We start from the raw sequence: 13,646 nt of genomic DNA on the forward strand, positions 1-13,646 counted from the left end.
ATTACTAACTAGCGATTTTGAATCTTAAATATTTTAAGTTTTGAAAACAAATCAATTAATAAATTAATAAAATGTAATATATAAATATAAAATATAATGTTTGTACTTACAAGTTAAAATTATTAATTTCGTTATAAAATTAATAAATTCTGTGAAGCTCGCGACACGAGTAAAATATTATAAAATATAGATTAAACTATTAAAGTGTAAACCATAAACACAGCAGTACAGCACACTTCAAGAATACTGGAGACTGGACTACTATTATAGAGACAATTACAAAGTAAAAACTCTAAAAACAAATAACAAATTAAACGAAAAATCCCACTGACATGTTCACTGGTAAGTGGTATTCGTATAACTGATGAAACCGTAATATTAAATATACAAATGTAAATATAAAGTGCCAAATGGCAAATAGCATTTGGTCAACAATAAACACTATACTAATTATAGTTTAAAATACCCGAGTCCCGAATTCGAATACTGATATCTGTCATATTAAAATTTATAGCCAACTAGGTATACAATAATAAATATGAAAATCAACAAGTCTTTACAAATTAAATAATTACCCCTATGGGCTGAAAGTAGAGAACAATGACTGGGTTCTGGCAATCTGGCCTCTGGGTTGAGATAATTATAATTTCATATTATATTAGTTATTACTTATTATAACTTATAAGTGTATACAGTTCAGTTAATTTTGAGGATTTCATGTTTCGTGTTAAAAGCCGGGTAAAATTTTTTGCGGGTTTCGGGTTTCGTGTTAAAAACCGGGTAAAATTGTTTGCGGGTTTCGGGTTTCGTGTTAAAAACCGGGTACAATTTTTTGCGGGTTTCGGGTTCCGTGTTAAAAACCGGGTAAATTTTTTTGCGGGTTTCGGGTTTCGTGTTAAAAACCGGGTACAATTTTTTGCGGGTTTCGGGTTTCGTGTTAAAACCGATAAAATTTTTTTGCGTGTAACCCGGGTTTTACAACCCGGGTTGAAACCCGTTTTGACTCCCTGGTTTTGAGACTAATAATTCTTTAAATTTCAACTATTAATCTTATGATATGGAAATTTTAAATCTAAAGAATTAACATTTTTCTTAAATTCTTGAAATGTAGATTATACCTTGTGAGATTTTTAATGGCCACTAAGATCTACTTATTATACATTTATTAATCTATAATTATTACATTGTACATTTTGTACTTATCTAAGATTTCAAATTTGAAATTAGCATATTCATCACAATTTAATGTGTAATTTTTATTTATTTAGAAGTATCTAGATTTTCTAATGTAGGTACCTACCTATTTAACATTATTTTACTTTAATTCCTGACTCGTGACTCATGAGTAATTATTTCTGAACAATTAAAATATTTTTAACATTCTTGTAATTTAGACAAGTTGAACCATTTTGAATAAGATCATTTTTAAATTCCATAGTTATCATTATTCTCAAATATTCTTCAATTTTTCTAAAAGTCATAGTTCATTTATACCTATCTAGGATTTCGAATTTCAAATTCGCTTTTTCATTACAATTCTATGTGTATTCTTTGTTTATTTCATTTTTATTTAGCCCATAAATTTAAACCAAAAATTTTATTGGATATTATTAATTTTCTTTAAAAAGTTTAATGTTATGTATGGTAAATTATTATGAAAAAGCAATGTTTAATTTCTCTAAAAGTCATTATTCCTAAGAATTCAAACGTAACATCATTTTTTTTATGAAATTATATTATTCATATTATTGTGTCATTGTGATGTCTGGTGATATATTTTTTTACTATAAAGTGGAACAATTCAGCATATTTCAGCACCTAAATATCTAGATTTGCTAATGTATTTAATATTATTTTACTTTAATTCCTGACTCATGACTCATGAGCAATAATTTACTTAATAGATATTTGCATGTATGGTTTTTTGTTGGTTTGTGTTAATAAAATTGTAGAATTTATAACTTTTTGACTTAAACTTTAATGCTGTAATATTTTACAAGATTATTCATACAAAAGCAACCATTTTGAGTGCTTATGAATGACTTATAATTATTTTCTACTAATTTGTTTTAACATTGGTCGCATTTAATAGTGTATTAAATATAGAAACCAATACAATTTAGAAGACGATTTACCTAATTTAAACCTCTGGCATGGACTAAAATTCTGTAAGTTTAAAATGACAATCATAATCATATTGTATTAAGAGTATATAACTTATTGCAAATAAAAGTATTGCGAGTGTTTTAAACAATTAGTTGGTACCTATATTGTCATATTGATATAACTTTTTAAAGACTTAGGTATAGATTGTAGTTATATTTTACAAGGTTGTTTGCACAAAACCAACTATTTTTAACCAATTTGAGCATATGAATAGTTTAACATACCTATTATTTAAGTAATTTGTTTAAACATTAGTCTCATTTAATAATGTAATAAATATAGCTAAATAGTAAACATACATATAATTTATTATTCAATTGAAAATCTTGTACGAATAATGTTCACCAAGTTTAAATTGTGAAGTATGTTTTCATTAGGCATTTATTAAACTGCTGACTTTTATAAACTCTGCATTTCTTTAGATACCTACCTATATTAGATATTAACGAATAATGAGTTTGCTTTTAAATTTAGTTTACCATACATAGCTTGATAGCTCAATCATTTTAGTATAATAAAATTTACTAAAAACAATAATGTAACATTTTATTAGTAAATATTATGATCATTACATATCAAAATTGTACACATTTCAAGTATATTTAGATTTATTGATACTAAATTAAGTTTTAAAATGGATAGTCTTTCGGAAATATTAATTTGTTTTAAAATTCATTTTATCATGCATATCTTGATTCCTTGCTAATTTTAATATACTAAAATTTACTAAATGGTTCAACAATTATTTATTTTTATATCAGTGAATGTCGATCCTTTCTTAACAAAATTGTACACATCTCAAATCTATACATTTTATAATATTAAATTAAAAGTTTTAAAATTGCCCTAATTCCAGACGGAAAATGCTTCTAAAAAATATTCAATCCTGGTCTAAAATCTAACCTTATTCACCACTCAGAATATATTACAATAATTTTTTACTGATGCAATTGACATAATATTTAAAATACTTTGTACATGATTATGTTTGATGTCATGATTGGGACTTGGATGTTGTTATAATTTATTAATAAGGTTATAAGGTTTTTACTTATTAGAGCACAAAAAACTTCATAAAAATTTAGTTTAAAAATTAAATTACTTACACAAATGTGATGTATTTTACCATTGTTGTGTAAATTATGTGTGACTTCCATGCTCGCTTCCATGTGATGATGACATGCGCTCCATGACACACATGTTTATCACTCCTATCGGACTATCGTTTTTTTTTTGCTCATAAGCATTAGAGCAATAGGTACAATTATTTAAAAAGGAAAACTCGATTATACATTAATAATAATTAAATACATTTTTAATAAATTCAGTCAAAATTGTCTTTTTCTAGTGCATACATATTTGCACATATTTGTATGCATATATGTTAGTGTTTAAAGCTTTTAAGTCTCTAAGTCTAGCCATAACCTTTAGTCTTTAATAACTTTTAATTAATGTAACAACATCCAAGCCCTAGTTATAATAATTTAATATTGGATTGATCATATCTTTATGTTGTGAAAAGGTTATGTTCTTTCAAAATCTGTTTGATTTTATATGCATCATTCAGCATTATGTTGAACGCGAGGTTTAATCACACAAGATTTGAAATGAATGTTGTCATTTTGCAGTGTTTAGAAATGTTATATCTAATATTAAGTTGATTCAAACAAAATATGAAAGTATAGGTAATAGGTATGTAAGTATTGTTTTAGTTATTACCAAGGCTCGGAACTTTAAGCATATTTGTTTAGAAAGTGCATATTGAAAATCTGATTCAATACAAATTTGATTCATAGTATGTATAATACAAATACAAAATTGTTTATTGCATAAATTTGAATATTTGGTGATTTTTGTACAAATTCGCATATTTTAGGTTTGAGAACATTAATTATATGCATATAATATCTTAGATTTAACGTAAACAATTTTTTTTTTAGAAATTTATTCTTTTATATAGTTTGACAAAATAATTGAATTCATCAACAGCTATTACTATTGCTCCCAAAAATAATATTATAATCTCTATAATTCTGAGAACTTGTAATAGTGACCGCTGACCGGTTGGTATTTATTTTTCTTCAAATTTACCACTGGATTAATATTTTGTACCATGATATAAATAAATTGTATAATCGTAGGTAATGTAATACATAAGTGTAGTGTTAATTTTTTTTCAGATACCTTGTTAAGGGCCAAAGGGCTTTTTAGGCTGACTTTGGTAAGCGGTTTAGTGGACTGTATTTGTTATGATTAATTTTACGCTGGTGGTGTTGTTATATAAACTAGATAGCATTTAATTCGCTTTACATTATTTAAATACATAATACAAGTTTTTCCTGATGGCACAAATATAAACAGTTTAAATAAATGATGTTTCTGGCCTGACAAGCACAGATAACATTTAACAATATAATGATTTTAAAATATTATGTGTCTGGCCTGGTGGCACAGATGATAAATTAACAACGAGTGATTCTGGCCTGAGGGCACAGAGAATAATTAACAATATAACAGTGAAGCTAAAACTCTGGCTTGATAGCTCAGATAATAATTTAACAATATAAAAATGTGAATATTATGTCTGGCCTGGCGGCACAGATGATAATTTACAATGAGTGATTCTGGCCTGATGGCACAGATAATAAATTAACAATATAAAAAATGTTGTGGTGCACCACCTACCTATTGTGAGGTTATGGGGTGCGTGGTGCCGGGATCTGTAGGTAACTATTTAAATACAATAAAAATAACAGGTGTGATCCCGCACACACACAGTACCACCGCTAACCTACTCACAGAAGTCACCTCTCACCATAGACAACACTGAATCTGCTACCAGTACCGACTACCGGGAACGCTGAGCGTTGAGCCAACCATGACCGTGCAGCAGGGCAGGTAAACAGACGAACAGTCAAAGTATACCTCGTGTCATCCTAGACTAGGAAAGAATAATGATAATGTGACATTGACAATACTACGGAACGATATTTACCGCCGAAGACTGCATGCGGTGCTAACCACAGAACTTGAGGAAATTGTTCCCTTTGAAGACGAATTACAAAGAAAGAAACCAAAATGACAATGACTGATGCTGGAAATTGTATGTGTACACATGACCGCATTGCTCGAGCACCAAAAGAAAAAGAGAACGATGCTACGTAAAACTGCTGCCTCATGTCCGTTGATTTTAAAATTTACAAAGTTAGGAACGAAAAGTGAAACGATGATGACTAGATACGACTACTTTTTTGATAAGTTAATTACTACAAACATTGTGATATAGAAACCTACTGATAAGCTGCTATCTCATCTTCCCCGCGACCTTGGGTCGCAAACAGACTTATATACAATTATTTTACAAATTTATTGCTGGCTGGGGAATCAAATATAAATTTGATTAAGCCATAACATTCTCCCCCTCCTGAAGGGATGGAGGAACTTCATCGTTGGCAGCATATGGCAGTGGACACAATTTGACGATGGGTCTCTGGAACATTCTGCCGCCCGACATCTGAATGGTCACAACTCTTACAATGCTATCTAAACCAGGGTGCAGCTTCATTACTCGACCAAGATGCCATTTGAGAGGTGGTTGATTATCTTCAATGACTAGCACCAGATCGCCAATCTTTATTGAGAGTTTGTCAGCCGTGGTCCAACGTGTCCGTGGTTGGAGAGATCTAAGATATTCGGACGACCACCGTCGCCAAAATCCTTGAGTCATGCCTTGGACTAGTTGCCATCGTTTCAAGTAATTGACAGGTTGTTCTGGATGCTGAGGTTCAGGAGGTAGAGTCAGACAACCACCTACTAAAAAGTGAGCAGGTGTCAGCACAGTAAAACTTTCTGGGTCACTAGACTGTGCTGTCAGTGGTCTACTGTTTAGGCATGCTTCAATTTGACAGAGCATGGTGGTTAGTTCTTCAAAGTTTAGTTTGGCTGACCCTGTGATGCGTAGAAGATGGTGTTTGGTAGACTTTACTGCCGCCTCCCATAGTCCGCCCATATGTGGTGCACTGGGTGGATTAAAATGCCACTCAGTACCATCTGTTGCTAGGGACTCAATTATGGTTTTGTTGTTCTGACAGTGCTCTGTGTAATAACGCCTCAACTCTGCCCTGGCGCCGTGGAAATTGGTTCCGTTGTCAGAGTGAATATGAGCACTTTGACCTCTTCGTGCGAAGAATCTACGTAATGCAGCCAAAAAGGCTTGTGCTGAGAGATTACTCACTGCTTCGAGGTGAATCGCACGCGTGCTGAAGCACACAAATACTGCAATGTAAGCCTTGGTTACGGTTCGATTTCTTGGACCAGAATATATTTGTATTGGGCCAGCGAAATCTACACCCGTTGCTGTGAAAGGTCTGCTGGGCGTTACCCTGAGCCGAGGTAGTTCTCCCATGCTGGGCTGAAATGACTGGGGTCTTGCACGATAGCAGATTTGACAACAATGCACAATTCGTCTAGCAGTTTTCATTGCATCAAGTGGCCAATATTCTTGACGTACCCTTGTCAAGAGGTTTTGGGGACCGGCGTGCAGATACTTTATATGATATTCTGTGAAAATTAGTTCTGTAACGGTGTGCTTCTTTGGTAGAATTGCTGGATGACGTTGGTTGATGGGTAGGTGTGATCGTTGCAACCGTCCACCCACTCTGATGATGCCTTCTTCCAGAAATGGACTTAATGTGATAAGTTTACTATGTGATGATAATGACTTGCCTTGTTTAAGCGACTTGACTTCATCGTAGAAAGCCTCTGTTTGAGCAATCCGTATCCATACGTCTCTGGCAGTTTTTAATTCTGTAACTGACAGTGGACCAATGAGACTGTCTCGACATTTATGGTGGGTATTGTGTATAAATCTTTTCAAATATGCTGTAATGCGAATTAATTTTGTCCAACTTGAGTATTTAGCTAGAATACTGTTTTCTTGCGTTTGAACCAAGAGCGCAAACTGAACTGGACGTTTTTCAAGGAGTTCACTTGATGGTGCGGATGAACATTCTGCCGGCCACTCTGTTTTCGGCTGCTGGAGAAAGGTTGGACCGTACCACCAGAGATTTGAGTGTAATAGGTCTTGTACCTTTACACCTCGGGACGTTAGATCTGCAGGATTGAACTTCGTCCTTACATGTTGCCAAGTCATTTCTTCTGTTAATGTCTGAATTTCAGATACACGATTTGCAACAAAGGTGCTCCATTGACTTGAGATTCCTCGGATCCATGTTAATGCAACTGATGAATCTGTCCAACATGTACAACAATTTGAGCTTACATCTAATGTCCTTCTCACTTTAGCCATCAACGTTGCCAACACATGAGCACTACACAATTCCAACCTTGGAATTGACAATGCCTTTAGAGGTGCTACTCGAGCCTTCGCGATCAGAAGATGACATGTGAAGGTGTTGTCCGGTTGTAATTGTCTTACATAAATGCAAGCTCCATATGCGTTCATGGAGGCGTCACAAAACCCATGTAATTCGAAACTGTTGCACGGATGATCTTTCACCTTGCGCACTACCTTGAGCTGATCAATCTGACAAAGTTCATTAGTGTAATTTTGCCAGCGTTGAGACATGTCAGCTGGAAGAACAGTGTCCCAATCAAGCTGCAGTTGCCATAATTGCTGAATAAATATTTTTCCACTAATCAAAACTGGTGCCAGAAATCCCAATGGATCAAAAACACGATTTAAGTCTGCCAGTAATGTGCGTTTGGTGAATAAATGTCCCTTTGCATGAGGCGACACCTTAAACAGAAGTTGATCATCCCTTGGGTTCCATACTAAACCAAGTGTTTTAGTTGTATCATTGTCATTTAATTCAAGCATGACATGAGGATCATCGTTTGTGTTTGCTATGTTAACGATTAGTTGCGGACTATTAGCACACCACTTACGAAGAGTCATTCCTGCTGACTGGAGTATCATAGTGACTTCTCTTTGGATTTCTTGACATCTGCTGATTGAATGAGAACCTGTTATTAGGTCGTCGACATAGAAATCTTGTCTGATGACTTGAGCTGCCTGTGGATGTTTTGCTTTGTTTATGTTTGCAAGTTCTTGTAAACACCGTGTAGCTTGGAAAGGAGCTGATGTCGTTCCATAAGTTACTGTGTTGAGTTGAAAATGTAGCAATTCCTTTTCCGGCGAATCTCTCCATAGTATTCTTTGGTAGTTCCTATGTTCTTGATCAATTAATATCTGTCTGTACATTTTCTCAATGTCTGCAGTCATGACAAATCTGTGCATTCTAAACCGTAATAATATTGATACCAAATCATCTTGGACAACTCCACCATTCATCAGCATATCATTTAGAGATTTACCACTGGTGGTCTTGGCAGATGCATCAAAGACAACTCTTGTTTTGGTTGTGAGGCTCTCTGCTCGCAACACTGCATGATGTGGTAGATAATAACAGTTGGTATGTACTGCATCAACATTTTTAATTTGTGACATGTGCCCTAACGCTTCATATTCCTGTAAAAATATGATGTATCTTGAACGTAACTCATTGTCTTGTGACAATCGTTTTTCCAAACTAAAGAATCGTCGACGAGCCATGTCGTATGAAGATCCTAGAATTGATTTGTCCTTGATAGGAAGCTTGAGACTGAAACGTCCTTCTTTGTTTCTAGTGTATGTGGACCTGAAGTGCTCTTCGCATTCCACTGCTTCGTTGCACAGGGTAGAAGGTTTGTCGTCATTGCTATAGATTGATGACAGTAAACACATTGATGGTACCGGGCGTTGAGCTTGATTTACCTTTCCAGATACTATCCACCCCAGCTTGGTGTTGCGAATAGTAACTAATTGATTGTTTACCTTTACTTGTTCATTTCCGAGCAGGTCAAAAAACAGTTCTGCTCCCAGCAACAGATCAATATTACCTGGTTTATAAAACTCTGGATCGGCTAGGTTGTTTTGAACATGCTCTGGTAATTGCCATTGGATGACATTGATATATACTGCAGGAAGTTGATGCGTAATGGCACTGATGATGGACATTTCTACCTTTTTTGAGTATTTGGAATGCAATGAATGCAATTGTCCATGTATCCAGCTTGATGTGTTCATCACAGAAGATCCAACTCCACAGATAGGCATTGTGCCTTTATGTTTTTGAACATTCAATTTATTTGCTAATTTGGTTGAAATTAAATTGATTTGTGAACCACTGTCGAGTACCGCTCGTGCCTTTATTAACCTGCCTGTACTATTTTCAATATTCACTATTGCTGTTCCAAGTAGTACATGACTGTTATTTTGACTATGTGCACAAAGTACTCGGGGGGCTCCTTGAGGCTCAACAGGAGGAGTAGGTGTCTCTGGACTTGACTGAGCCGGTGATTGTTGATCTGGTTCAGTGCTTGAAATTGTGTCACTGTGTAGCAGAGTATTGTGCTTCTTGCTACAATTTCTACATTTGCCAGCTGTACAACTTGAATAAGAGTGTCCAGTTGATAAGCAGTTAAAACATAGATTTTGCTTGCGAACAGCTTCCTGACGCTCTAAGACAGTCATGTTCTTGAACTTGAAGCATCTATAGATTTCATGTTTGTGGCTACAGATTGGACACTGGCTGTTCTTTACTTCTTGAGCAACGAAACATGCTTTGGTCCCTTGGTTTTTTGTTGCCTTAATCTTTGAGTGCTTGTCATTAACTATTGACCCAATTGCTATCTCACCTGCCTCATAGGCATTTACTCTGTTTGATAGAAATTGCTCTAATTCAGTGAATGTAGGTAATTGTTTTGACGTTTGTCTTAATTGCCATTCAGACACCGTGATGTTGTCAAGACGACAGCATAACAATGTTACTAACCATGCATCCCATTCCTTTACTGGTTGTCTCAGTGACTCCAAGGCACGTACGTTAGTGACGACGTGGTGGTGTAATTGATGTAGTTGACTTGCCGACGCAAACTGTACCTTAGGTGTGTCGAACAGAGCTCGGATATGGGACTGAATGATGAGTCCTGGATTTTCATATCGCTCAGCTAGCTTAGCATATGCTTGTCTGTAATTGTCATTCGTGAGAGGAATGGTTTTTACAACGTCACTTGCAGTCCCAGTTAGGTGTGATTTTAGAAATTGAAATTTCTGTACTGGTTCCAAGTCCGGGTGATCGTGGAACACAGCATTGAAACTGTCTATGAACGAGGTCCAGTTCTGTAAGTTTCCATCAAAGATTGGTATTTCAATAGCTGGTAGCCGAAGTGTTCTGTTTCTCCCTTCCCTACCTGCCGACGTTGTTTCTGAGATTGAGTCAATTGAATTGTTGTCCAACATTCCTTTCAAGCATGCCTTGACATCCATCATTAATGATTGGAAGTTGAGTCGTTCTTCAATTCTTTCCTCGTCAGGTTTATTCTCCAACAATTCCAACTTGTCTTGCAATTCCTCAAATGACTGACTCATGGCATTCAGTTCATCTATTCGACTGTGAACTTGATTCCTGTTGATGACATCTGGACTTTCAGCTGCAAATGATTTCATAGCCTTAAGAGAAGTGACCATAAATGTAATTTTCCTTGCCAATTGATTGGCAATCTTGATTTGTTCTTCATCCATGGTGATGAGTCCTACTTAATCCTAAGCACACTTGAAGATAAACTTTGACTTTAAGAATACAATAAAAAGTGAACAAATGTGCTTTACATTAATATGAATTGCACCATGTGCTTATTTTACAGTTTAAAAGTAATTTTAAATTAATGCTACCTATTTTATTAAACAACAACAATCCGGTACGAAGATGACCAAAATGTTAAGGGCCAAAGGGCTTTTTAGGCTGACTTTGGTAAGCGGTTTAGTGGACTGTATTTGTTAAAATTAATTTTACGCTGGTGGTGTTGTTATATAAACTAGATAGCATTTAATTCGCTTTACATTATTTAAATACATAATACAAGTTTTTCCTGATGGCACAAATATAAACAGTTTAAATAAATGATGTTTCTGGCCTGACAAGCACAGATAACATTTAACAATATAATGATTTTAAAATATTATGTGTCTGGCCTGGTGGCACAGATGATAAATTAACAACGAGTGATTCTGGCCTGAGGGCACAGAGAATAATTAACAATATAACAGTGAAGCTAAAACTCTGGCTTGATAGCTCAGATAATAATTTAACAATATAAAAATGTGAATATTATGTCTGGCCTGGCGGCACAGATGATAATTTACAATGAGTGATTCTGGCCTGATGGCACAGATAATAAATTAACAATATAAAAAATGTTGTGGTGCACCACCTACCTATTGTGAGGTTATGGGGTGCGTGGTGCCGGGATCTGTAGGTAACTATTTAAATACAATAAAAATAACAGGTGTGATCCCGCACACACACAGTACCACCGCTAACCTACTCACAGAAGTCACCTCTCACCATAGACAACACTGAGTCTGCTACCAGTACCGACTACCGGGAACGCTGAGCGTTGAGCCAACCATGACCGTGCAGCAGGGCAGGTAAACAGACGAACAGTCAAAGTATACCTCGTGTCATCCTAGACTAGGAAAGAATAATGATAATGTGACATTGACAATACTACGGAACGATATTTACCGCCGAAGACTGCATGCGGTGCTAACCACAGAACTTGAGGAAATTGTTCCCTTTGAAGACGAATTACAAAGAAAGAAACCAAAATGACAATGACTGATGCTGGAAATTGTATGTGTACACATGACCGCATTGCTCGAGCACCAAAAGAAAAAGAGAACGATGCTACGTAAAACTGCTGCCTCATGTCCGTTGATTTTAAAATTTACAAAGTTAGGAACGAAAAGTGAAACGATGATGACTAGATACGACTACTTTTTTGATAAGTTAATTACTACAAACATTGTGATATAGAAACCTACTGATAAGCTGCTATCTCATCTTCCCCGCGACCTTGGGTCGCAAACAGACCTATATACAATTATTTTACAAATTTATTGCTGGCTGGGGAATCAAATATAAATTTGATTAAGCCATAACATTCTCCCCCTCCTGAAGGGATGGAGGAACTTCATCGTTGGCAGCATATGGCAGTGGACACAATTTGACGATGGGTCTCTGGAACATTCTGCCGCCCGACATCTGAATGGTCACAACTCTTACAATGCTATCTAAACCAGGGTGCAGCTTCATTACTCGACCAAGATGCCATTTGAGAGGTGGTTGATTATCTTCAATGACTAGCACCAGATCGCCAATCTTTATTGAGAGTTTGTCAGCCGTGGTCCAACGTGTCCGTGGTTGGAGAGATCTAAGATATTCGGACGACCACCGTCGCCAAAATCCTTGAGTCATGCCTTGGACTAGTTGCCATCGTTTCAAGTAATTGACAGGTTGTTCTGGATGCTGAGGTTCAGGAGGTAGAGTCAGACAACCACCTACTAAAAAGTGAGCAGGTGTTAGCACAGTAAAACTTTCTGGGTCACTAGACTGTGCTGTCAGTGGTCTACTGTTTAGGCATGCTTCAATTTGACAGAGCATGGTGGTTAGTTCTTCAAAGTTTAGTTTGGCTGACCCTGTGATGCGTAGAAGATGGTGTTTGGTAGACTTTACTGCCGCCTCCCATAGTCCGCCCATATGTGGTGCACTGGGTGGATTAAAATGCCACTCAGTACCATCTGTTGCTAGGGACTCAATTATGGTTTTGTTGTTCTGACAGTGCTCTGTGTAATAACGCCTCAACTCTGCCCTGGCGCCGTGGAAATTGGTTCCGTTGTCAGAGTGAATATGAGCACTTTGACCTCTTCGTGCGAAGAATCTACGTAATGCAGCCAAAAAGGCTTGTGCTGAGAGATTACTCACTGCTTCGAGGTGAATCGCACGCGTGCTGAAGCACACAAATACTGCAATGTAAGCCTTGGTTACGGTTCGATTTCTTGGACCAGAATATATTTGTATTGGGCCAGCGAAATCTACACCCGTTGCTGTGAAAGGTCTGCTGGGCGTTACCCTGAGCCGAGGTAGTTCTCCCATGCTGGGCTGAAATGACTGGGGTCTTGCACGATAGCAGATTTGACAACAATGCACAATTCGTCTAGCAGTTTTCATTGCATCAAGTGGCCAATATTCTTGACGTACCCTTGTCAAGAGGTTTTGGGGACCGGCGTGCAGATACTTTATATGATATTCTGTGAAAATTAGTTCTGTAACGGTGTGTTTCTTTGGTAGAATTGCTGGATGACGTTGGTTGATGGGTAGGTGTGATCGTTGCAACCGTCCACCCACTCTGATGATGCCTTCTTCCAGAAATGGACTTAATGTGATAAGTTTACTATGTGATGATAATGACTTGCCTTGTTTAAGCGACTTGACTTCATCGTAGAAAGCCTCTGTTTGAGCAATCCGTATCCATACGTCTCTGGCAGTTTTTAATTCTGTAACTGACAGTGGACCAATGAGACTGTCTCGACATTTATGGTGGGTATTGTGTATAAATCTTTTCAATATGCTGTAATG

At 36.2% G+C, this 13,646-nt stretch overlaps 1 protein-coding gene across 2 annotated transcripts; it reads right to left on the reverse strand.

Moving 5' to 3' along the window:
* Positions 1–4,437: 4,437 nt before the first annotated feature.
* Positions 4,438–10,893, reverse strand: LOC100573291. 2 transcript variants are annotated; one of them, XM_008180797.2, is made up of 2 exons: positions 5,162–10,893; positions 4,438–5,102 (listed from the first exon to the last, which is right to left on the reverse strand). In XM_008180797.2, exon 1 carries the CDS (start codon positions 10,748–10,750, stop codon positions 5,567–5,569), a length of 5,184 nt encoding a protein of 1,727 aa, XP_008179019.1. In that variant the 5' UTR covers positions 10,751–10,893; the 3' UTR covers positions 4,438–5,102; positions 5,162–5,566. The 2 variants fall into 2 exon arrangements, with proteins under 2 accessions (XP_008179019.1, XP_029345522.1); XM_029489662.1 differs by having other exon boundaries at positions 4,438–5,107.
* Positions 10,894–13,646: the final 2,753 nt, after the last annotated feature.

This window comes from Acyrthosiphon pisum, chromosome A2, assembly GCF_005508785.2.
Source record: "Acyrthosiphon pisum isolate AL4f chromosome A2, pea_aphid_22Mar2018_4r6ur, whole genome shotgun sequence".
In the NCBI taxonomy this organism is placed as follows: Eukaryota; Metazoa; Arthropoda; class Insecta; order Hemiptera; family Aphididae; genus Acyrthosiphon; species Acyrthosiphon pisum.

Excerpts from the sequence above, each read along its gene's own strand:
- LOC100573291 (XM_008180797.2), bottom strand. The coding sequence starts at position 10,750 with ATGGATGAAGAACAAATCAAGATTGCCAATCAATTGGCAAGGAAAATT.